General features: G+C 41.5%; 1 protein-coding gene across 1 annotated transcript in view; it reads right to left on the reverse strand.

Moving 5' to 3' along the window:
• The window catches only part of LOC124805392 (myrosinase 1-like), a 246,463-nt gene that overhangs the window by 7,637 nt on the left and 211,760 nt on the right, over nt 1-27,066 (reverse strand). The window contains exons 17-18 of the mRNA XM_047265954.1: nt 23,636-23,783; nt 13,305-13,420 (exon numbers count right to left, since the gene is read on the reverse strand). Of these exons, the coding sequence (XP_047121910.1) occupies nt 13,305-13,420; nt 23,636-23,783 (264 nt within the window). The remainder of the gene's footprint in view (nt 1-13,304; nt 13,421-23,635; nt 23,784-27,066) is intronic.

Consider the following 27,066-nt stretch of genomic DNA (forward strand, 5'->3'; position numbering starts at 1 on the left):
ACCGAATGGGAAGTAATGTGACAAAGAAAGTAAATAAACCGACCAGGATCCCATTAGCGTGATCGATAATGCACGTGATGATGATCACCGTAGTGTGGCCATGTAAGGGGAAAGCGTGTGCAAACGGGAGCAAGATTTAGCGAAACTACCGCCGCAGTGCAAGCGAAGGAAATGCAGAGCATAACAGCGAAGAACCGAAGTAGATCAACCGGCGATGCTAGTGTCATCATCTCTGCCAACGTGCAGGAACTTCAGAACTCGCCTATGGGAGTGGAAGAGAATGTGGAGGTGGCAGCAAGCTTCAGTGAACGCAAAGAGCTATTCATAAACAATGGGAATAGCTATTCTGAATAAGCAGAAAACAAATGTGGCGGTGAACATACATGACCGACGAAGGCGCCATGCTGCTACAATGTGAGGAAAGTGGGCGATATAACAAAACATCTTCTGCACTGCGACAGTCTTCAAAATCTTCATTGCGAAAGTACAAGGCAACAATAGTAGATAAGGCAAGCAGCGAAGAAACTGACAAGGGAAGTACAATGTAGTACCGAATATCGAGAAACACGAAAGGGAAAAGAAGGAATCGCGCCAATCTCTGCGTTTCATGTCAAAGAGCTTCATAATCCACAAGAAAAGGCTGCGGAGTAAAACACTGCATCGCGGGCACATGACCCACCGAATGAAGAAATAGGAAATAATGATTATTCGGCACAGAATGATATAGTAAATGCAGAAATTCGTGTAGCGGAAACAATCGCTAAGATGTCTGGAACTACAAGCAAAGTTTTCCCGGACTGCCTGCCGAAGGGAAAACGGAAACTACTGAAATTTCGAAACTAGTAACAAAAAGTAAACCACACATATACGCAGTCTTACAGAACCAAGAACAGAGAAATATTAGTGGTAGTCCTAAAAATTCTAAGAGAAACTTATTTCAGTTAATCTCTTAAGCGTGAGAGTTGCATCTAATCACGAAGGCAATTTTGATTAACAACTTAAAAACATAAATGGAGCTAACTGAGATTTATACTTCGTTATAAAACCCAGTTTTCATTTGCAGTTTCCATTCTCGAAAGATCTTAGTCAGTTGCACCAAATTTCTAACAGAAAGTTGAGCTATGAGACTCAGCTTGTCAAGAATGTGTTACTTTCACATTTACTTTCCTTTCGAATTTTTTCCTACTTTAGAAGATATTATTTGCGTTAATAGGAGAGAAAAATATTGTAATTTATTCGCTATGAAGCAAAAAGTTGTAAGTCTAACAAGAAGAAGGATTGTAACTTTATCAGGCTACGTTACATTTAATTTACTTCATGAAGAAGTACCGTACTCCTTTTCTTTATTATTCCTATTTATTTAGAAGGATAAACAACTGAAAGGGAAAGTCTGACAGCACATACGAAGAAAGTTTATCTCTTTTTAGAAAAATATAGCGGGGAAACACGCCGATGAAGGCGCAACTTGAGAGCGAAAGGACGAGCTAGAGTTGGTGTTATAGAAGCTCGGTGTTGCATACACTTTAATCTGCCAGAGAGTGGCAAATTGCAAATCAATTACAGTTTTGAAACCAAGGCGGTAGCAGTTTAACTATTCATAATGTTGCGGGGCAGGGTTCGGTTCTCTTCGTATTGTTATTATATTCACACAGTTCAATCCACGTACCTTCACTCTGTAGTAACAATTGCAATCTAGCAAAGCAGCTTTAAAGAAATAGCCGCGTAAAACCTTCCAGATCGAGGCCGCAAAATTATAGTTAAAAATCAGTTCCTGGAAGTTCAGGATAAATACCGGGCTTTCGGGGTTCTACCTTCTTGTAACAAGATGTTTAAAGTTTTTTGACTATTTATTACCACTAAGACTCATGAAATGGTTATGAAGTCCGTATTTACTTATGCACTAGTACTGCCTCTGGAACTGACACAATCTTACATCAGACTTCAAATCACCCACACTCACAGAAACAGTCATCACTCAGATACATGCTTTGTAGACTCAATACCGTACCACTCAGCACAGAAAATTACTAGAAAGAACTAGGCATCATCACACAAATAGTAACAAACAATGGGTACAACAGAGATCTAGTAACCAAATTAAACAAAAAAATTAAAAAACAAATGCAGTCAGTGAACACAGTATATAAACACCCACAAACAACAGTACAACAAAACACTACACTGTGACAGAACAATAACGACACAAAGAATACAGGAAAAAAAGAAGGAAGATTCAAGATGGTACACAATGACATACAAGCACGAACTCATACATAAAATAACAAACATTTTCAAAAGACAAGGGATAAACATAGCATTCAAAACAGACAATTCAATCCAAAGGCACATTACAAAAATAACAGAAAACACAGATATCTACCAAAAATTAGGAATATACCAACTACAGTGCAACACATGTGATGGAAGGTATATAGGACAAACCAGAAGAACATTCACACGCGGTACAAAGACATATCAGAGCATGGAAATATGGAACGAGCCACTCAACTTATGCTGAACATTTGAGAGAAAAAATAACCACAAACCTACTACAAGAGAAAATGATATGAAAATAAATAGAATAAATAATGAAAGACATCTCCTAACATTACAGGAAAATTATCATATATACAAAACAAAGGCTGAAAAGGAACAACTACTAAATAACCAAGTAAATATGACTACCAACTCACTGTTTACACTGATTGATCATATAATAGACAGAAATCCCAACAAATGATTACACATCTGATTCCTCTCATAAGTATATACAGGAAAATATAATAATGATAATAATTATTATTTTTAAGAATAAATAAATGAAAAAAATATTAATAAAAGTAAAATAAAATAATTTTTATTTTATTAAAAAAAGAAATCTCTCTCCCTCTCTAATACACAAACACACACACACACAGACACACACACACACACACACACACACACACACACACACATACACATTCACAAAACAGTTGAATGCAGAAAGCTGAGAATGTTGGTATCACTTAGAAAAACAAATGAATCTCTGTATTAAAAAGATGGCAGTTACAGTGATGTGTAACGTAAACAGTGAACTGAAAGTAAACTGTAAGATGTCCACCTGTTTGCCAGATGAGAAAAATCTGTTTGCTTAGATGCAATGAATTAGAAATTACATGCAAGTACCTTTCCATTTCATAAAAAACGTTAAGGAAATGTTTTTAAATCTATAACCTAGATGTGAAACCATAGCCGATGTGTAAAAATGGACAAATCATGTAATATTTCAGGACACCCACTGAAGATGCCTTAAAAAAGGCGAAACGCGTCTGGGTGCATAACTAAAAATAAAAATTTCGAAGTGCAGCATGCAAAAAAGGCATTTTCTTTGAAATAACTGCAGTTGCTTCTGGAAGTTTACAGTTATAAAGATCGTTGATCTGACTGACCAGTCAGGACATACTTTGTAGGTGAGTCTCGCGGCAAAATCCTCTCTTATCCAATCACAATTCAGAAAGTACTTTTACGTAAGCAAAACTTCAATTTATTACATTAGATTTCAATTATAGCTCAAATACAGTGTGAAATAATTCCAAAATTAAATGACAAGCTTATTACGTTCCTAGCTTCTTTTCTGGCTGCGTTTTACGTAAGCATGCTCACTCAGACATTTGTCACATGACTCGTGGTTTTCCCCGGAATTTTTCCCATAGTTTGAATTTCACAAAGTTCTTCATAAAGTAAAAGATTTCGAATTTTCATACGACTCTCTTTCACTCTCTGAATCACCACCACGCACTCGCATAATGAACTATAACTGAACATTAATTTTAAAAGGTTCCAATATTACGTCTAATAAAAATTACAAACGTTAAAAAGTGAAGGATTCTAGTTAACTGGTTTTTAGGAGCTGAATTTTTCATATCAGCTGCATATGAAGTTGACAGCTAATCTACTGCCGTTACTAGATCAGTTTTGAAATACAAGAATTGTTTTTTATGTCTTTTAGGTAAAATTTTCTATCTTCAAAACTATGATAAATAACGGAACGGATTTTGGACGGTATTAGTACAGTAATATCGAAAAGCGATGTGTAAGGTTTAACAAAATCTGAGAGTAACGTAGTTTATCTACTTTCATAGCGAACATAAATATTCCTAATCATCTTGTGGTGCAGTTCTTCTTATTGTCTCCGTGCTTGCTAAGAAAATGGGATGAGAAGTTCCGCCTGATGAAAGACAACTTTTTATCTTTTTTTTCACCCATACATGTTTCAGCACTTTTGTCCTATCGTCAGTGGGTTCTATTTTTATTTATAACTGTAAATTTCTTGTTAACATATTAACATTTGCGTCGTTTACAACATTATGTAAAAGTTGCATTTATAACTTAATTGGCGAAAAGTGGGTGTAATCATAAGTAACATACCTTACATGATGTTATTGTCCACTTGTTTTGGTAGCTGTTCTGGTACACAATATACAACTTGTCATCTGCAAACAGCAAAACGTAATTTATTTTCTGTTTGTTATGCATTTACGAACGGAAATAAGACTTATCACGTTTTCTTTCTGTAACTTACAGTTTTGAATTTGTGGTACGTTTTCCTGTGTTGTTGGCGAAGTAAATAGGCTTACTTCTTTGCCTGTGTTCGCGTGGCAATGCAGTTTTTCGGATTACTCAAAACATAGGCGGAGTTTTCGCTGCCATTACGTGTTGTGGCTGTATGGCGTTCATTTGTTTCGTAGCGTGTTCTGCTGGGTGAGGGGCGCGAGTTTGAATTGTATTTGGTGTTAGTGGTGTGTGGTTTGTGTGGGTTTGCGTGTGTGTGATGAGTACGGGGGCAGAGAGAGACTGAAAGAAAGAAAGAAAGAAACGAGAGAGAGAGAGAGAGGATTTGTGTGTTTGTGTGTGTGTGTGTGTGTGTGTGTGTGTGTGTGTCACTTGTATAGTTCTTCTATTGTGGCGAAGAGGGTTTTGTTGCACAGTGATGTGTATTCATTGAGTACTTTCTTTCCTTGGGCTATTGATTTTTGGATGTGGTAGTTTTCTTCTATAGTTAATTTTTGGTATAGGCTGCGGCTAGTTTTTAGGATGTGGAGGTCAGTTTCAATGTTTGTTGGGTGGTGGTCGTGTGCTACCATGTGGTCTGCAAATGTTGAGAGTGTGCTATTGCTTTTCAGTGCTCTGAGGTGTTCATTATATCTGGTTCTGAAGGTCCTACATGCTTGGTCCACATATACAGATTGACAGCAGTTGCAAGTAAGTTGGTAGATGCCGGACTGGCTGTATTTGTCAGTGTTGGTGGTATTTCTTCCGAGTCTGCTCTGTATTGTGTTGATGGTTCTGTACGCTATGTTGAGTCCTTGTTTCTTTAGCATATTACCCACATTGTGTGTGCCATTTGTTGCTTACTGTCTGCTGATTTGTTGTGTGGTGAGTTGTGTTTGTGTGTGTGTGTGTTTCATAGTTATGTGCTGTTTGTTTTTGTATTTTGTGGTTTATTTTGTCTACTCTCTTTGCGTCATATCCATTCTCCTGTGCAATTTGTTTTATTGTGTTCAGTTCTTGTGTGTAGTCATGCTTGTTCATGGGTATTTTGTTCAGCCTGTGAAGTAAAAATCTGAAGCTGGCTTCTTTGTGAGTTATGGGGTGATTGGATTGGTTATGAATAATGGTGCTGGTGAGTGTGGGTTTTCTGTAGATTGTGAATTCATGTTTGTTTCTCTTGTGTATAGTGAGATCTAAGAAATTGAGTTTTTCATCTGTTTGTGTTTCTATGGTGAATTGTATTTGTGGGTGGATGGAGTTTGTGTTATCATGAAATTCTTTTATGCGAGACAGTGGTTCATCTATTAAGCAAATTATGTCATCTACGTATCTGTACCAATATATTATTTAGTACTGTTTTGATATTACTATTTTGTCAAAGATATGTTTTTCTATCTGATTGAGGAAAATGTCAGCTAGGAGGCCACTGATTGGGGATCCCATGGGTAGTCCATCATGTTGAGAGTAAAATCTGTTGTTAAATGTGAAGCAGTTCTGTTCTGTGATGAGCCTGAGTATGGCTAATATTTCTGGTATGTTTGTTGTGGGTGTGTTTCCTTGCAGTTGGAGGTTTCTTTCTATTATGTTGATGGTTTCTTCTGTTGGGATGTGTGTGTACATTGAAATTGTATCAAATGAAACCAATGATGCCTTGTTTGGTAAGTTTTCATTTTTTATTTTTTCTATTAAGTCACTTGAGTTCTTTAAACTTCTGTTGTCAGTGTATTTGTATATTGTCTGTAGCAGAGTGTGTGTGTGTGTGTGTTTGGCTAAGTGGTATGTTGGTGCTTTGGTGAAGTTAATTCATGGACGTATGGGTATTCCGGGTTTGTGAACTTTAGGAAATGATTTTAGGGTGGGGGCCTTGGGATTTTTCTGTATCATTTTCTTAAAACCTGTGTTTCTGTGAAAATTGTTTCTACGTTTCTCAGGGTTTTCTGTAACTTACTTTGGTATCGGTTTGTTGGGTCACTTGTTAGTTCTGTGATGTTGTTGCTTTGGATGAATTCTAATGTTTTGTGGATGTATTCCTGTTTGTTTATGACTACTATTGAATTACCTTTGTCTGATTTTATGACGATGGCATTTTCTTGTGTTTTTTTATTCTGTAGTTTTCCGTAGGTTTTTTCTTCAGGAGTCCTAGTGTTTTCTTTTATGGTGGTTTTGTTCTCTTTGATTATGTTTCTTATTCCCTCAGCAACTAGTTCTCTTGTTAGGTTTGCATTGAATTCAGGTATGTTTAGTTTTTCTTGTTGCTTTACGATGTTTTCAGTTTCTGTTATGATATTTTCTACTGTCCTGTGTGACACCATTGTGTTAATGTTATGTTTGGGACCCTTTTCAAGTAGGCTGCTTTCTTGTTCAGATAATTCTATGTCTGTTAGATTAATCAATCTTTTGTGAAAGGTGTGTTTGTTGTATTGGTGGTGGGATTGGTCGGTGTTTCTGTGATTTAACATTTTTGTTTCTTTTGTTGGGTTGTCTGTTTTCTGCCTGTTATGGTATCTGTGTATGTTCTAACCCTGTACATTAGTTCATCAAAAAATGGTGGTTATGTTATGTGATTAGCTAGTTCTAAATGCAATCTGTATAATTCATTATTCAGAGTCTGTTTTTTGGAATACAAAGACCGGATCTCTTGCTTTATCCACATGATTTCTGCCTTACGTTTTGTCTGCTGTGCTGCTGGTGACATGTTGTTTACAGCTATTGTTACATAGTTAGGTACAATTTTTTGAGCCAAACATAGTTTATTGAACTTAATGTTGAGTATAGTTATATGAAGTCTGATGGTTGTGTTCTGATATTTGTTGAAGAGCTGCGATGGAAATACCTGGCTAGGTGTAGAAATAATCATCTTGTGGTGCAGTTCTTCTTGTTGTCTCCGTGCTTGCTAAGAAAATTGGATGAGAAGTTACAGTTAAAAATAAAAATAGGACCCACTGACGATAGCACAAAAGTGCTGAAACATGTATGGGTGAAACGAAAGAAAATAGGTGTCTTGCATAAGGCGGGACTTCTCATCACATAAATATTCCTACCGTCCTTCTGGCAGGCTGAGTCACTGCCAAAGGCCGCATCAGATATTGGTGCGTCAGCTGCATTCTAACTAAAGGAAAAAAGAAAAAACGTATCTCGTGCAGTTACTGGACCGGAGGCGCTCACGGCTCCATCATACTCACTGCACCTTTGCTAACACGGAATAACTCGGCACGTTAAAACATGTTCGCCCCCCCCCTCCCCGCCGCCAGAGATGAATCTTTAACCATTGTTAGCGGGCATGTGAATAATTTCATAATCGATTACCGATTATTGAAGTAATCGAACGTGACATGCTACTATAGACTCTTTGACGCCTAATCTATAGATGTTTCAGCACTTATATATACATGTTTCAGCACTTTTTGATATTTCGTTGAATAAGATGTTCCTGGTTTTTCAAGCCGCGTCATTTCGAATGAAACACTCAAGAAGATTTTATTTAGGCACACTGACGCGGAACGACTCCGAGGACACACTGATATTTCCTAGATTGTAATTTCGGATTTCTTTACGAGTCCACATTTATAATGTTGAAGCCAGTTGGGTTCATCAGCCCATGTTTTGCTACCATGAACTGAATATCTGTAATACCTGAAAGTCGTAATAGGATGGTGGATTTCACGGGCGACTTATTCGTTTGGATGGTTCCAGTGTATTGTGTCACGTACTAAAGGGGGAGTTGTGAGGCGGTACTGTTACCGGAAGCATCGTTCATTCAGCTAGTGCTAAGAATAAAAGATTATGTTTTGCACGTGCAACTGTGACCCGACACATTAGATGATTTAATATTATGGAAGTTAGTGGTAATATTAGGCTCTTCACAACTTCGGAGATATTTCAGTCTAAGACCAATTTTGAAATCAACACAAGGATTCCTTTACGATGTGACATATTACACATCATTCTGCACTGTTTTGGATTTCGTAGAAACTGCATTTTTGTTTTGTTTTTGCTGGATGGCAGCGCGAGTTGTGGAAGTAGTGGTTGCCTCAAATATTACGGCTGCCATAATACGAGTAATATACATTACGATTAATTTAATGTAACTCTTCTACACTGAAGCCCCAAAGAAACTGGTATAGGCATGCGTATTCAAGTACAGATATATGTAAACAGGCATAATACGGCGCTGAGTTCGGCAACGTCTGCATGAGACAAACACTACATCTCCGAGGTAGCGATGAACTGGGGATTTTCCCGTACGACCATTTCACGAGTGTATCGTGAATATCAGGTAAAACGTCAAATCTCCGACATCGCTGCGGCCGGAAAAAGATCCTGCAAGAACGCGACCAACGATGACTGAAGAGAATCGTTGAACGTGACAAAAGTGCAATCCTTCCGCTAACTGCTGCAGATTTCAATGCAGGGCCATCAACAAGTGTCAGCGTGCGAACCATTCAATGAAACATCATCGATATGTGCTTTCGGAGCCGAAGACCTACTCGTGTACCCTTGATGACTGCACGACACAGAGCTTTACATCTCGCCTGGGCCCGTCAACACCGACATCGGATCGTTGATGACTGGATACATGTTGCGTCTCGTTTCAAATTGTATCGAGTCGATGGACGTGTCAGCAGGGGACTCAAGCTGGTGGAGGCTCTGAAATGCTGTAGGGCGCGTGAAGTTGGAGTGACATGGGACGCCTGATACGTCTAGATACGACTCTGACAGGTGACACGTATGTAAGCATCCTGTCTGATCACCTGCATCCATTCATGTCCATTGTGCTTTCCGTAGACTTGGACAATTCCACTAGGACAATGCGACACCCCAAACGTCCAGAATTGCTACAGAGTGGCTCCAGGAACACTCTTCTGAGTTTAAACACTTCTGCTGGCCACCAAACTCCCCAGATATGAACATTATTGAGCATATCTGGAATGCCCCGCAACATGCTGAGAGGAAGAGATCTGCACCCCCTCGTACTCTTACTGATTTATGGACAGCCCTGCAGGATTCATAGTGTCAGTTCCCTCTACCACTACTTCAGACATTAGTCGAGTCCATGCCAAGTCGTGTTGCGGCACTTCTGCGTGATCGCCGGGGCCCTGCACGAATTAGGCGGGTGTATCAGTTTTTTTGGTTCTTCAGTGTGTGTTACATCTAATAAAAGTTAGAGTGTTGCTGGCTAGCGGACGGCTTGATTCTGCTGCGAACTGCGTATCTGTACTTCGTTTTTGTGGCCTTACACCCTTAGACTGATGCACAGAGGCGTGTTTATGTATGGATTTTTGAGAGCTGCCACAGAGCAGTTCAGTGGGAGATGATGTTGAGGTAGGTCTTCGTGACCGACAATGCCTATATTTTAGTGAAAGCCTTCCAAACGTAGGATGACAACAGTTAGAAAACATAGCCAAAGTTTGCTATTGCTGTAAATTTATATTATCGTGAATTTTTGAGAAGAATGATTATGTGATAAATGCAATTCAATTTGATTTATCAGTTGTTTCACAGAACAAAGTGCATAGCACAAGGGAACCATGTGAGCAAACTCCTGGAATGGAATGCAGTCAGTTTAATTAATTCATCATTGATGAAATCCTTTATATTGGTTTGTAGCGTAATATAATGGGGGGCTCAGAATCTAATTGTCGATTGACCTCGAGTTTAGAGAAGACCGCAGGCTGCAGTCCGTAACTTCGGGGCGGCTAGACGTCTTCCATAAGAGTCAAATTAGGAAATCTGTTTGCCTCTCATCTACAGTGGACGCCTTTTGCACGCTATAAATACATCTGCCAGAGCGTGTCTACGCTTCATCATCCATAAAGATGAAGTGTTAACAGACTTCAGCCAGGAGACTCCGTGCATGTTTGAGCAGTATCGCACTTCTGTACCTCTCAGCGGAAGCAGCAATTCTACAAGTGTCGACGAGGGTCTGATCTTCGTATGCGGATCCGGCATGGTCCTCACGAGATAATTAAGTTGGGACAATGTTCCATCAGAGTTCTTCTCCACGTGGCCGGAAATCCTCTAGGTGCGTGCTTGTTGCGGAAATGAAAGGCGCAAACCAGAGATTTTGCGGCTTAGGCCAAACTGGTACGGGACATAATACGTACGAGCCTTTCTAGATCTTTAGTGATCCTAACTTCAACATACTGGCACGGAAGGCCGTTGGTGTGAGTAGTAGTAAAAAGTGTTGGTGCCACTGCACTGCTCTGAGCTAAACCATCGGTCTGTCTCATCCAGCTACTTCTTCTAGCCTTTTCTAGCCTTGTTAAACAGATCGTTTTGTGTTACAGTGTAGTCCATTTGCACATGGAGCAAAGATGACAAAGAACGAAAGAATGAAAGTTGTAGAGGACACGACAGACTCAAAAAGAAACCACGGTGAAGAGGTCACGAATAAAATTCTCTAGCTCATCCATGGAAAACGAAGTTCAGAGAATATTTAGTGTAGTTGACTTAGAACTGAAATCAATGTGCTGTGGCTAAGAGAGCTGAGATACATTGAAAGAAAAAATTGAATAAAAATGCTGCAGCTTACACACTTTTCATCTAATGGAGCATACATAAAAATAAAAAAAAAATTCAGAAAACAAAATAATTAAGCTATCAATATCGCAGTATATTTTGCCAGCGGGTATTTCTCCGCCGTCGTATATTGAAGCCGTGCCGCACTCTTCAGTAGCCAGTCGATTACGTCACGACCTAATTCACGATGCAGATCACGAGAAACTCTTGGTGTTGCTACATTGATATTGATCAAGGTCGAAAATTTCTGTTATCGTTTTATTACGTGGAACATTACTTTTTGGATGGTGTGACTGCAATAAATATTAAATATCAAACTAATTGTGAAATCATCAGTCATTGGGTGCAATACACACTACCGTCCAAACCTACGGACATAAAAGTGATTCTCAGATTTGCTATAATCTATGAGACATTTCTCTAACCAGTACCGGTACCGCCGCGGTGGAGCATATAGGGCCGCGCTTGGCATCTTGTCAGTCTGAGGAAGGCCGGACTATACGCGGCCGAAATATCAGTGGAGGAAATTTTATTTGCGCGGCTGTATGCCCGAAATTTAATGAACTATTCATTACGCCGCGAGAAGTTGAAAATGCACATTTCTCTAACCAGTTTGGCTAGCTTGCAACCTCTTTGCTTGATCACTGTGACAAACTTAAACCTAAGGCGCATCTGTTTTGTTCTCGGTCAATACTTTACCTTCACAGGTGTGGAACATACGGTCTCTCTCGTTTGAAAATGTTTTGCCGTTACTGTTGGCCACTTCTTTTCTGGACTTTGAACGGCAGAGTCGAAAAGGCACCTTGTGCTGTGTTTCTGATATTGAGAAGAAAGCTGTTTTTGTCTGGCAGACACCCCGCTGTTGAGCAGACGTTGCTGTGCATGAGGAAGCGGATGAGACCAAATCAATTTATTTACTATGATGATGGATAGTTTTTTGAAGAGAGGTAATTTTGGATGTCTGGTTGTACCACTCTGCAAGTAGGTATGTGATTGCGTTATTTCGGCTCAGTGCAATAGATGCTCAAAGGTTGCTATCACTAACTGCCTGGAAGAAGGTTACTGTTTTACTGATTGCTTTATTTACTTCCGTGCTATTCGAAACACAAAGATAACTTTTCCTGAGGTGTAATATTTAATTTACCAGGTAGCAGTCATGTATTTCATACGACGTTACTTTGGTTTGTAAAGCTGAATGTAGGTTGGGAAATTCCTACGGCACTGTAAAGCTTTTCTCCTGACTTTAAAGCCAATATAGATTACTTGATGTACTCACGTGTTCTGAATTCATTTGGCAGAACCACATCATTCTTGGTATTTGAGGTGTTTGCATGCACCGCGCTTATGTGCTGCCATCTCGTTGTCTTACGAAATTTAAGTGACAGCCACTCTGATGAACTGTCACTCAACTACGGAGTTGACTCTCAGAATTATAAATAATAATAAACAGAATCTCTTTGCATGCCAGTTAGGCATCAGGTGATGATAAAATTTATGTCGACGTATACTTGGCTGGTGGCTGCTCTTATGAGACACTGTGTCGTTTCGCTTCAATTCTCTAATACAGTGTTATTTACGTAGCGAATTAAGATTTTAACTGATCAGTTGGATTACTCGCTATCTTCTGAATTTTGATTTTATGTACACACAATAGGGCAGATAACACTATTGCTCATCTTCACGCTATATGTAGATAGGTAGCACACGTTCGAAGTAGACTATTACATTCAGGAAACTATTCATTAATGTGCTAATCACATATATTAGATCGCGGGTTCTCATTTCCTTTCATTGGGCTTATTTTCGAATCAGATTGCATCACTAAATTTGTTATCTTGGGCGTTATAAATTTACATTCCGCATATCTTCAAACTATCAGAGTTTGTTTGCTAGTAACTACTAATGTAGTCTTTGTTCGTCATCCCCCCCCCCCTTTATCAACCCTCTCTCTCTCTTTCCTCTCTCAAAAACACACACACACACACACACACACAGACACACAGACACACACACACCTTTCAATTGGAAACGCCAGTAAACTGCAGATGAGACTCCAAGTCGTCCACTGAACTTTTATAGAGATCACCCTACTCGACGACGGGAATGAATCATCGATGACTTAAAAAATTCGAGGACATTATAGCTTTTGAATCGACACATAAATGTTTGACAAACATTTAAAACGTCTGAAGCCAGTCCATTATCCCTTCCGTCAAAATGGAGACTAGTAACGAAAATTTTTGTGACATCACCTCATCATCCTTTGTGATGACGCCGGAATCGTGTCTGCGAGACGGTGCAATGGGGAAGTCTCCAGCCGCTATGTACTGTGAACCATATGTGTTGAGACCGAAGAAATCAGCAGATCCTGAAACAAAATTAGTAGTTGGAAGCTCTGAAAATACTGAGCTCGAGCTAAGTGATCATAAACAAAATAACAATGAGAATCAAATGAATCGTTACTAAAAGTACCGCGTTGAGTACAAGATGAATACATAACTCCCTCTCGGATGTCACCCCCGCAATCGACAGAATCATCGCATTCGAAGGAGACTGCATCAAAACGCTTTTCAAGAACACGCAGAATTACAAAGTGAACGAACGTATAATATAGGTGCATGACCAGCATCGTTGGAATAAATGTCAACTGGAGCCGGTGATTGTGGTACCATAGAATGAGGCCATGTTTGATTGATTTGAGGGAGGGGACCAAACACTGAGTTCGTTGGCCCCATCGGATTAGGGAAGGATGGGGTAGGAAGTCTGTCGTGCCCTTTCAAAGGAACTATCCCGCGGCATTTTCCTGAAGCGATTTAGGGAAATCACAGAAAATCTAAATCAGAATGGCCGGACGCGGATTTGAACCATCGTCTTCCCAAATGCGAGTCCAGTGTGATAACCACCGCGCTACTTCGGTTATTCGAAGCCATGGTACTTCTGGTTGTGTTGAAAGCTGCCTGTTCATTCGGCTCTCCCATTTCTGACCATTAGATATTTCTTCTAGCCCATCGCTACATTTATCTTTGCATAGTGGCCTACGTTACTCATGTCTGCTGTAATCAGTTTCGATTAATCGATATAAGTACTGCAGCAACCTCTCCGCATGTCACTGAAACAGTTTTACTTCTTTGCAGAGTCAGTTTGTTTACGGCCGATGGAAATTTTTGACGGGTTGCAGCCCATGAGGTCCTTGTCTGAAAGAGAGGTGATCAGAGAGCTGAACATTATATTACGATGTATGGTCTGCTCCAGTTTCGCTTGTATGGTTATTTGTTAAGGCGTGTTTTGGAGAGAAGACTACCTTTGTCTTGTGGAAGGCTGTGCTGTTATGGTGATTCTACCACAAATGAAGTATTGGATGGGACCATTTCAGTTCACATGTCGTGGTGAAGCTTGGTTATTGAGACGAGATTATATTGGCATCGCTTGTTGCCATCACTCCGCGACCAGTAATCTGGGAGTGTGCCTGCGCGTAGAAAACGGAAACTCATAAGTTACTTACACTTAGTTGAATGGATGTTGATCACGGCGATGTACGTTATACACTACTGGCCATTAAAATTGCTACACCACGAAGATGACGTGCTACAGACGCGAAATTTAACTGACACGTAGAAGGTGCTGTGATATACAAATGATTAGCTTTTCAGAGCATCAACACAAGGTTGGCACTGGTGGCGACACCTACAACGTGCTGACATGAGGAAAGTTTCCGACCGATTTCTCATACACAAACAACAGTTGACCGGCGTTGCCTGGTGAAACGTTGTTGTGATGCCTCTTGTAAGGACGAGAAATGCGTACCATCATGTTCCCGACTTTGATTAAGGTCGGATTGTAGACTATCGCGATTGCGGTTTATGGTATCGCTACATTGCTGCTCGCGGTGGTCGAGATCCAATAACTGTTAGCAGACTATGGAATCGGCGAGTTCAGGAGGGTAATACGGAACGCAGTCCTAGATCCCAACGGTCTCGTATCACTAGCAGTCGAGATGGCAGGCATCTTATCCGCATGGCTGTAACGGATCGTGCAGCCACGTCTCGATCCCTGAGTCAACAGATGGGGACTTTGCAAGACAACAACCATCTGCACGAACAGTTCGACGACTTTTGCAGCAGCACGTACTATCAGCTCGGAGACCACGTCTGCGGTTACCCATGACGCTGCATCACAGGCAGGAGCGTCTGCGATGGTGTACTCAACGACGAATCTGGGTGCACGAATGGCAAAACATAATTTTATCGGAAGAATCCAGGTTCTGTTTACAGCATCATGATGGTCGCATCCGTGTTTGGCGACATCGCGGTGAACGCACATTGGAAGCGTGTATTCGACATCGCCAAATTGGCGTATCATCCGGCGTGATGGTATAGGGTGCCATTGGTTACACGTGTCGGTCATCTCTTGTTCGCATTGACGCACTTTGAACAGTGGACGTCACATTTCAGATGTGTTACGACCCGTGGCTCTACCTTTCATTCGATCCCTGCGAAACCCTACATTTCAGTCCGCCCTCGGTAGCTGGGTGGTCAGCGCGACAGACTGTCAATCCTAAGGCCCCGTGTACGATTCCCGGCTCGGTCGGAGATTTTCTCCGCTCGGGGACTGGGTGTTGTGTTGTCCTAATTATCATCATTTCATCCCCATCGACGCGCAAGTAGCCGAAGTGGCGTCAAATCGAAAGACTTGCACCAGGCGAGCGGTCTACCTGACGGGAGGCCCTCGTCACACGCCATTATTATTATTATTAGCAGGAGAATGCACGACCGCATGTTGCAGGTCCTGTACGGGCCTTTCTGGATACAGAAAATGTTCGACTGCTGCCGTGGCCAGCACATTCTCCAGATCTCTCACCAATTGAAAACGCCTCGTCAATGGTGGCCGAGCAACTGGCTCGTCACAATACGCCAGTCATTACTCCTTGATGAACTGTGGTATCGTGTTGCAGCTGCATGGGCAGCTGTACCTATACACGCCATCCAAGCTCTGTTTGACTCAATGTCCAGGCGTATCAAAGCCGTTATGACGGCCAGAGGTGGTTGTTCTGGGTACTAATTTCTCAGGATCTATGCACCCAAATTGCGCGAAAATGTAATCACATGTCAGTTCTAGTATAAAATGTTTGTCCAATGAATACCCGTTCATCATCTGCATTTATTCTTGGTGTAGCAATTTTAATGGCCAGTGGTGTATTTTCCCTTCGTCATGATTGCAAATTCAATTATGTTACCCTTTCATGGCGTATAAAACTGCAGACATGGGGGCCATGGTGTTGAACATCGTAGCATAGCTTACGGTGCACGACCACTGAGTTGTTGTTGTTGTGGTCTTCAGTCCTGAGACTGGTTTGATGCAGCTCTCCATGCTACTCTATCCTGTGCAAGCTTCTTCATCTCCCAGTACCTACTGCGGCCTACATCCTTCTGAATCTGCTTAGTGTATTCATCTCTTCGTCTCCCCCTATGAATTTTACCCTCCACGCTGCCCTCTAGTACCAAATTGTGATCCCTTGATGCCTCAGAACATGTCCTACCAACCGATCTCTTCTTCTAGTCAAGTTGTGCTACAGGCTCAGCTTCTCCGCAGTTCTATTCAATACCTCTTCATTAGTTATGTGATCTATCCATCTAATCTTCAGCATTCTTCTGTAGCATCACATTTCGAAAGCTTCTATCCTCTTCTTGTCTAAAATATTTATCGTCCATGTTTCACTTCCATACATGGCTACACTCCACATAAATACTTTTAGAAACGACTTCCTGACACTTAAATCAATACTCGCTGTTAACAAATTTCTCTTCTTCAGAAACGCTTTCCTTGCCATTGCCAGTATACACTGAGGGTGCGTCGGAATTAGTTACCGCATTCCAGTCTCACAGCGCATTGATAGCAAGCCAGTTTCCTTTGCAGATGATTAGATTTCACGTCCGGTCAAGGGAGGTGAACGGATCTGTTTCGGCAATTGCTGTTGGTTACATATCGCGCGGACAGATTTAGCACATTATTGGGCTATGATAAAGATGTATTCATGAATTACATTTTGAGTCACATAATTTACAGGTTATTTAGGCTCTCAGGAAACAATTGCAGAACCGAGGAAACGTCCTAATTGCAGCGCTGGATGCTATAACCAGAAAGCTAACACATGCTCAATTTAATTCGTGTTCCTATACGAATCAATACTCACTAGCTGAGTACGTGGAGTTGCTTGTGTATGTATTTATTCCAGTCTTGTATTAGTCACCCTCCTCCTCACCCCTCTTTCCGTTCAACTCCTGCTCCCCCCCCCCCTCTCCTTGTTCTTTTCTCTCTTCTTCTCTCTGTCCATCTCCTTCTCTTCCCATCCATTTCCTCCTCCTCCTCTGTTCATCTCCCCCTCCCCCCTCTGTCTGGCTCTTCGGCAATCTGTCTCTGTCTACACGCTCTTTCCTCTCTCTCTCCAGCTCCTCCTCTCCTCTCTCTCTGCTCATTTCTCTCTGTCCAACTCCTGTTTCCCCCTATCTGCGCTCATCTCCACCTTTCCCATAGGTATCTGTGCACTTACTCCTCCTCCTTCTGTCTCCACGTTATCACGTTCACCCTAATAGTGGTTGGTGGTTCCTATCCTAACAGTATGTCATTCCAGACTATACATTTACCGCTACATGGGTATTCTGCAAATCACTCTTAAGAGACTGGCAGAGGATTCATAGAACCACCTACACAGTAATTCCCTTATTTTATTATGACTATCGTTTCTCCCTATATAGGCCGGCGTCAACAAAATATTTCCGCATTCGGAGGACAAATTTAATGTTTGAAATTGCGCGAGAAAATTTCGCCGCAACGGAAAACGCCTTTGTTTTAATGATGTCCATCCCAAATCCTGTATCATATCAGAGACACTCTCTCCCCTATTTCTCGATAATACAAAACGTGCTGCTCTTCTTTGTACATTCTGATGTACACCGGTAATCCTATCTGGTAAGGACTCCACACCGCGCAGCAGCACTTCAAAAGAGTGAGCACAAGCGTAGTGTAGTCAGTCTCTTTAGTAGATCTGTTGCATCCTCTAAGTCTGCTTCCAATAAAACGCAGTCTTTGGTTCGCCTTCCCCACAACATTTTCTATTTATTCTTTCAATTTCAGTTGTTCGTAATTGAAATTCCCAAGAATTCAGTTGAATTTACGGAATTTATATTTGACTGATTTATCGTGTAACCGAAGTTTAACGGTTTCCTTTTAGCACTCGTGTGGATGACCTCCCACATTACGTTTTTTACGGTCAAATGCCAATTTCCGCATCATACAGGTGTCTTTTCTAAATCGTTTTGCAGTCTGTTGTGATCATCTGATGACTTTACTAGACGATAAACGACAGATTCATCTGCAAACAACTTAAGAGTGCTGCTGAGATTGCCTCCTAAATCATTTTTATTGATAAGGAATAGCAGAGGGCCTGTAACACTACCTGGGGGAACGTCAGAGCTCACTTTTGTTTTACTCGAAGACTTTTCGTCAATTACTAAGAACTGTGATCTCTTTAACAGGAAATCAGGAAGCCAGTCACGTAACTAAGACGATATTCCGTAAGCACTCAGTTTGACCCATAACAGCGTACCGGAGTGGCCGAGCGGTTCTAAGAGCTACAGTCTGGAACCGCGCGACCACTACGGTCGCAAGTTCGAATCCTGCCTCGGGCATGGATGTGTGTGATGTCCTTAGGTTAGTTAGGTTCAAGTAGTTCTAAGTTCTATGGGACTGATAACCTCAGAAGTTAAGTCCCATAGTGCTCAGAACCATTTGAACCATTGTGACCAATAATATGTGTACCAAATATGCAAATGTAGTTGAAATCGTTCCAGTCGTTTAAGATGGACTTTTTACCGATCACTTTGCTTGCATAGGCACATGTAAGATATATTGCACATATATTTAACATATTTCACACCTATTTGTGCACATGTTTCACTTGTATCTCCAGCGAATTTCAACCTGCAGTTTCAGCTTCACGCAGCTTGATGTTTGAGATGTCATGTCTCCTGAACTGTATACTGCACAATGATGTAATTTTACAGGTACAACGTGTGGTACATGTGGCTACTGTCTGTGAAATGTATTGTAAATGTAGTTACTAGTAAAGAAGCAATATACTAAAACGTCATGCATGATGCAGCAGTTTCTCAAGCATCTCAGTGTTTATGACGTCATGCCTTCTGAACTATGTCTCGTACATTGAAATACACTACTGATCATTAAAATTACTACACCAAGAAGAAATGCACATGACAAATGGGTATTCATTGGACAAATATATTATACTAGAACTGACATGTGATTACATTTTCACGCGCTTTGGGTGCATAGATCCTGAGAAATCAGTTCGCAGAACAACCACCTCTGGCCGTAATATCGGCCTTAATACGCCTGGGCATTGAGTCAAACAGCTTGGATGGCGTGTACATGTACAGCTGCCCATGCTGCTTCAACACGATACCACAGTTCATCAAAAGTAGTGACTGGCGTATTGTGACGAGCCAGTTGCTCGGCCACCATTGACCAGACGTTTTCAGTTGGTGAGAGATCTGGAGAATGTGCTGAGCAGTGCAGCTGTCGAACATTTTCTGTATCCATAAAGGCTCTACAGGACCTGCAACATGCGGTCATGCATTATCCTGCTGAAATGTAGGGTTTCGCAGGAATCGAATGAAGGGTAGAGCCACGGGTCGTAACACATCTGAAATGTAACGTCCACCGTTCAAAGTGCCGTCAGTACGAACAAGAGGTGACAGAGACCTGTAACCAATGGCACCCCATACCATCACGCCGGGTGATACACCAGTATGGCGATGACGAATACACGCTTCCAAAGTGCGTTCACCCCGATGTCGCCAAACACGGATGCGACCATCATGATGCTGTAAACAGAGCCTGCATTCATCCGAAAAAATGACGTTTTGCCATTCGTGCACCCAGGTTCGTCGTTGGGTACACCATTGCAGGCGCTCCTGTCTGTGATGCAGCGTCAAGGGTAACCGCAGCCATGGTCTCCAAGCTGATAGTCCATGCTGCTACAAACGTCGTCGAACTGTTCGTGAAGATGGTTGTTGTCTTGCAAACGTCCCCATCTGTTGACTGAGGGATCGACACGTGGCTGCACGATCCGTTGCAGACATGTGGATAAGATGCCTGTCATCTCGACTGCTAGTATACGAGGTCGTTGGGATCCAGCACGGCGTTCCGTATTACCCTCTTGAACCCTCCGATTCCATATTCTGCTAACAGTCATTGGATCTCTACCAACGCGAGCAGCAATGTCTTGATACGGTAAACCACAATCGCGATAGGCTACAACCCGACTTTTATCAATGTTGTAAACGTGATGGTACGAATTTTTCCTCCTTACACGAGGCATCACAACAACGTTTCACCAGGCAACGCCGGTCAACAGCTGTTTGAGTATGAGAAACCATTTGCTTATCACAGCATCTTCTTCCTGTCGGTTAAATTTCGCGTCTGAAGCACGTCATCTTCCTGGCGTAGCAATTTTAAAGGACACTAGTGTAGTTTTTTGGGTCCATTTTGTGGTATATTTGAAAACTGTCTGCAAAAATGCATCGTGAATACAGTTAGGCGTTCAAAAGTAAGAAATTAAAGCATCATGCTTCATGCCGCAGTTTTACTGCATTAACTGCGAAAATGTAGTAAGCGATAAACTTTTTTTATTTCTTCTTTTTTTGGGGCTTGTCAGCGAGGAAACATTTCTTAACCGTTTCAAATTAAGTGTAAAGTGTGTTGCAAGTGATTAAGTGCTCTCATTCTCAAATACTGGTATTCAGTGGTAAACACCGAGTATTCGTGCGTTGTAGGTTACACGGATGCAGGAGTTGTACCTCCAGAAACCAAACAGGTCCACAGGTAACAGGCCCCACTCCTCTCGAAATAGACAAGTGGCCTGCAGGTAATATCCCCGAGGCCTCATAGCGGTTTATGGGCTCGTGTCTCAGATCTTTTTAGAGTGGACGTGAGCTCCGACGCGCTTGCAGTTACATTAAGCAGAATGGGAGGGAAAATATTACTTCCGAAAGGTAACACCTTCGTGTTTCAAAAACTGTTGAAAAGTGATAGAGCGCAATGCACATGCATCTTTAAGGGTTGCAGACGCCTTATTGAAAATGTTTCTATTAAGAAACTGGATGTCGTGGAGATTCAAGAAGACCTCGGCCACACGGAAATTCCTTATTACGAAATTCGGAGGCAAAAAAATAATTCGTATGATGAAGAGAAAAGCCGCGGAATATTTTTGTGAGAGACCATGAAAGCTAATTTAAAAGGAGAAGATAAGCAAAAAATAACAGAAATTTCGACGACTTTCGTAAATTTATTTACCCAGGTAGGCGGAAAATTCTGCCGAAATTGCCGACGAATGTTGAAGGGATTCATAATGTTATCAATACGCTAAATGTGGAAACTACAAAGGGGACAAATTTCTTGGTAGAAAATAATGCCAAGAAGAATGTTGTAATATTCTGTGAATCTGAAAAAGTTAAAATACTTTCTCAGTGCGACATTTATTTATTAATTATTTATTTATTGTTCCGTGGGACCAAATTAAGGAGAAGTCTCCATGGTCATGGAACGAGTCAATACATGAAATTATAACACGATAGTAGAAACAGATAAAATGAAATACAAGCAACGTATTCAGCCGAAAATTCGTAAGTTTAAATAAACAAAATCAACACTGTAACACTGGAATTTGCTTAATTTTTCAGCTCTTCCAGGAGCTCCTCGACAGAATAGAAAGAGTGAGCCATGAGGAAACTCTTCAGTTTAGACTTAAAAGCGTTTGGGCTACTGGTAAGATCTTTGAGTTCTTGTGGTAGCTTATTGAAAATGGATGCAGCAGAACAGTGCACTCCCTTCTGCACAAGAGTCAAGGAAGTTCATTCCACATGCAGATTTGATTGCTGCCTAGTATTAACTGAGTGAAAGTTGCTAACTCTTCGGAATAACCTAATATTGCTAACAACAAACGACATTAAAGAAAATATATACTGTGAGGGCAATGTCAGAATTCCCAGACTATTGAATAAGGGTCGACAAGAGGTTCTCGAACTTACACCACATTTAGCTTGAACAGTCCGTTTTTGAGCCCAAAATACCCTTTTGGAATCAGAAGAATTACCCCAAAAAATAATACCATATGACATAAGCGTATGAAAATATGCGAAGTAGACTACTTTTCGTGTTGAACTGTCACTTATTGCAGATACTGTTTTAATGGTAAATAAAGCAGCATTTACTTTCTGAACAAGATCCTGACCAAGGGCTTTCCACAACAGCTTACTATCTATACGTTGATAGAATATTCTAGTACTGCACAAAGTTTCTTTGTCAGCTGTTTACAGTAATCAGGCTAGTTAACGGACATTATATTCCATTGGTCTTCTCCTTTGTTGAAGGACAAAGAAGACTCAGTTTGCCTTTCAAACAGTTGTCGATAAATGTAATGATCTAGGTCTGAAATTTTCACCATCAATAATGTTTCCAGACTTAGAATGCAGTAGAATGAAACCTGGAAGTGAAGTCTGGACTGATATAAGAATCGTAGGATGCAAATTGCATTTCCCCATAGCTGGTCGCGAGAAGTACTTGCACATGACTCTTACACGTGAAATGAAATAAGAAGGATCAGTGCTGATTAACTAGAAGAAGGCGCAACGTATCTAATTTAGTTCTTAACAATTTTTTCTAAGCACATCCTACTCTACAACACCCTTACAAGCTTCTCAGTTTCTGACCGTCCTGTAAAGGGTTATCAGTGGGTTGCGGTTATTGCAGCCGGCAGGAGAGATCAGGCATTGTTCAAAGATCAGAGTGCATGGTACAGGTTCTGTCGAAGAAGAGTCTCAATTCAAGATTGTGGAGCGGTTTAAAGGCTCACGTATTCTCGCATCCCAACCACAATCCCCCCCTCCCTCCATTCTAGCCACCCAGGCATTCAGAACGTAGTAAACCGTAATAGGAAAATTCTGACGACTGAATAATATTGTTATGAAGCAGTTAAGATCGAATGCAGAGATAATTGCACACATAATTAACTATATTGATGACTTCAACGCACAGCTGCTTCATTTAAATGAAATAAGTATTACAAAGGCGCTATCGGTAATATATCGGCAGCTCTAAGATCTTTGTCGAAATTTCCTGTACAGATATAGCAAGACAACATATAGGGTCAAGTGATGCAGCTTCTCTACACACCTGCACCTACTCAAAAAAATGTATCACTATGCGGTTCATATGAACAGAAACGTGGATTACGGATAATTATTACAACATTTAATTATAAGTCTTATTGTTAAGAGGGATCGCAATCGCGTTTGAAGAATATATTAAGATTTTTAGATGCAAATGGCGAATAAATGCAGACTAAATTCACTCACATGCCTTGTTAAACAATGAACGAAAACCTATTCTGCCAATTATATGATCATGGATATACTTTTCTCATAATGCCCTTCTTCGAAATTTCTTTCAACCGCAATGCAGCTGCTGAGAACTCCACAATATCTCGAATAGCACAGTTATCACTCACCTCTAATGTATTCTGTTTCCTCCTGCGTGAATTTTGGCAGCCTTGAGCGCGCTAGTCCTTCTGCTTTGCTGTTGTTGTCCACCCTTTCCCGCACTACTGCAGGGTAGTCACCCTCCTGACTGTAGATAGGGTGGGCGAAAATCCCAACCTAATAAGAGAAAAATGTTACGTTTTAATTTGTTCACACAAAAATATATCGATGTGCATACTAATTTCTACCATACATTCTAGAAATACACACATCAAAAACAGGTTTGCCTCTCCTCGTTTCCGAGATTTCCGGAACCTGTGCAGAAAATTGGAACATCATTCCCGCCCTTTTTAGTGCTCACGAAAACCACACAATTCATGTTGTGCTACCATGCAGCGAGACTTTCACAGGTGCTGGTCTAGACTGCTGTACATACCGGTTGCTCTAATATCCAGTGGAACGTCATGTGCATTAATGCATGCCTGTATTCGTCGTGGCATACTATCCACAAGTTCATCAAGGCACTGTTGGTCCAGATTGTTCCACTCCTCAACGGCGATTCGGTGTAGATCCCTCAGAGTGTTTGTTGGGTCACGTCGTCCATAAACAGCCCTGTTCAAGCTATCCCAGCAGGCATGTCCAATAATGTTCATGCCTGGAGAACATGCTGGCTACTCTGGTCGAGCGATGTCGTTATCCTGAAGGAAGTCATTCACAAGATGTTCACGATGGGTCGCCAATTGTCGTCCATGAAGACGAATGTCTCGCCAATATGCTGCCGATATGGTTGCGCTATCGGTCGGAGGATGGCATTCACGTATCGTAGAGCCGTTACGACGGCTTCCATGACCACCAGCGGCATAAGTCGGCCCATATAACGCCACCCCAAAACTGCAGGGAACCTCTATCTTGCTGCACTCACTGGACAGTGCGTCTAAGGCGTTCAGCTTCACCGGGTTGGCTCCAAACACGTCTCTGACGATTGTCGGGTTGAAGGCATATGCGACACTCATCGGTGAAGAGAACGTGATACCAAATCTGAGCGGTCGATTCGGTATGTTGTTAGGCCCATCTGTACCGCGCTGCATGGTGTCGTGGTCGCAAAGATGGACCTCGCCATGGACGTCGGGAGTGAAGCATCATGCAGCCTACTGCGCATTGTTTGAGTCGGAACACGACGTCCTGTAGCTGCACGAAAATCATGATTCAATATGGTGGCGTTGCTGTCGGGGTTCCTCCGAGCCATAAGCCGTAGGTAGCGGTCATCCACTGTAGTAGTAACCCTTCGGCGGACTGAGCGAGGCGTGTCATCGACAGTTTCTGTCTCTCTGGTCTCCTCCATGTCCGAACAACATAGCTTTGGTTCACTCCGAGACGCCTGGACACTTCCCTTGTTGAGAGCAGAGAGTAACAATACGGACGCGATCGAACGGCGGTATTGACCGTCTGGGCATGGTTGAACTACAGATAACACGAGCTGTGTACCTCCTTCCTGCTGGAATGACTGGAACTGATCGGCTGTCGGACCCACTCATGTGTGGTTTTTTGCATCTTTGGGCGGGTTTAGTGACATCTCTGAACAGTCAAGGGCTGCATCTGTGATACAATATCCAGTCAAAGTCTACCTTCTGGAGTTCTGGAATTCGGGGCGAAGCAAAACTTTTATTGATGTGTGTACATTGTGAACAGTCTGTAAAATATCGACCAGTCAGAACACAGGACTTCCAGATCAGTGGGCAATTTTGACAAAGAACCGAAAGATCTGATCATAGATAACGCAACTGGATTCCATCAGAACTCTTCAGAGTTAATAAAAAGAGTTGCACGTTCTTAAATATGAAAGAGTTTCACTTCGTGTCCAAAATTTATATGAAAAGGGATGTTCGAACAGACATTCTAAATCCATTATAATCATATCGTTGACAATAGTATTCGCAGATAGGTGGGAGACTATGGCACATTTAAATCAAAGTCCCTCAGTTTAATACTGAAGAATAAACAGCAAAATGCAACTGAGTGTAGAGTGTAAGTAACCACATCGGAAGGACATCTGTGGAGACGACGAACAAACCTGTGGTTCCTGAAGAGAGGCAGCAGCCTTTTCATAGTTGCAGGGGCAACAGTCTAGATGATTGGCTGACGTGGTCTTATGGAAGGAAAGGTACACAACAGTCAGTCGCAATGCCATTAGTTTTTATTAGCCTGCAAATCTAGATTTCGGCTATAAATAGTCATCTGACTATACACCAGCAAGAACATATGGTGCCATGAACTGCCAAGAGTATGTTGAATTGTAACGAAAATGCACCGAAGATGGCTATTTACAGCCGAAATCTAGATCTGAAAGCATAATGAAAACTAATGGGATTGTGACTGACTGCTGTGCGCCTCTTCTTCCATATAATCTACAGTCGCTGAGCACAACGGTTCCTAATGGAATCAAAATTGATGTAGCCTTGTAGCATTGTACTACGTAGTCTTCCTATATTGGTGCTGCGAACAGCTGAAAAGAAGGGGAAACTAGAGCTATTATGTTTTCCGAGATTATTCAGCTCTACATTAAGGTTTTTTGATGGTAACATTGCTCTTGGTTAAAATATTTCGGAGATAGAAATGTCCTTCATTCGTATTTCTAGAAGGGGCCTTCTCAGGAGGATGTCATCTGGATAAAACAAGTCTGGTATTCTGAAGGTCGAAGTGTTGAATTTTAGATTCCTTGATCGTGAGGACTGGTTGGAGAAGTTGAAAATAGAAACTAATATGTCGCAGTTATGAAACTTCCTGCGAGATTAAAACTGCCAAGAGTCTGTTGAATTGTAACGAAAATGCACCGAAGATGGCTATATACAGCCGAGCACTTGCCCGCGAAAGGCAAAGGTCCCGAGTTCGAGTCTCGGTCTCCACACAGCTTTAGTCTGCCAGGAAGTTTCATATCAGCGCACACTCCGCTGCACAGTGAAAATCTCATTGTGGATGTCGCAGTTAGATATAATGGTATCTAATGAAGTGTGGTGGCAAGAACAGGATTCGTGTCCAGGTGGGTGGAAGGTTGTTAACAAGAGATCATAGGTGTAACGGAGTTGTAGGTCAAATAATCGAGAAAAAAGTTGTAATGTCGGTGAAGTGCTGTGAAAGGAATAGCGAATACATAGCCAAGAAAGATAAAAGCCAAGACCCATCACATTGGTACAAGTGTATGTGTCTACTAGCCCCATAGATATTAAAGAGACTAAACGAGTGTATGATGGGATTAAAGAAATAGTTGATATCGTTAAGTGAGACGAAAATTTAATTGTTATGGGGCGCTGGAATTTGACAACGGAAAAACGGTTGAACATAAAACATGAAATTATGAGATCTTAGGAAGTCGCTGGTGTGTTGAATTAGCCGGGCGGTCTAGGGCGCAGCAGTCATGAACTGTGCGACTGGTCCCGGCGGAGGTTTAAGTCCTCCCTCGGGC

This window comes from Schistocerca piceifrons, chromosome 7 (assembly GCF_021461385.2).
Source record: "Schistocerca piceifrons isolate TAMUIC-IGC-003096 chromosome 7, iqSchPice1.1, whole genome shotgun sequence".
Lineage (NCBI taxonomy): Eukaryota > Metazoa > Arthropoda > Insecta > Orthoptera > Acrididae > Schistocerca > Schistocerca piceifrons.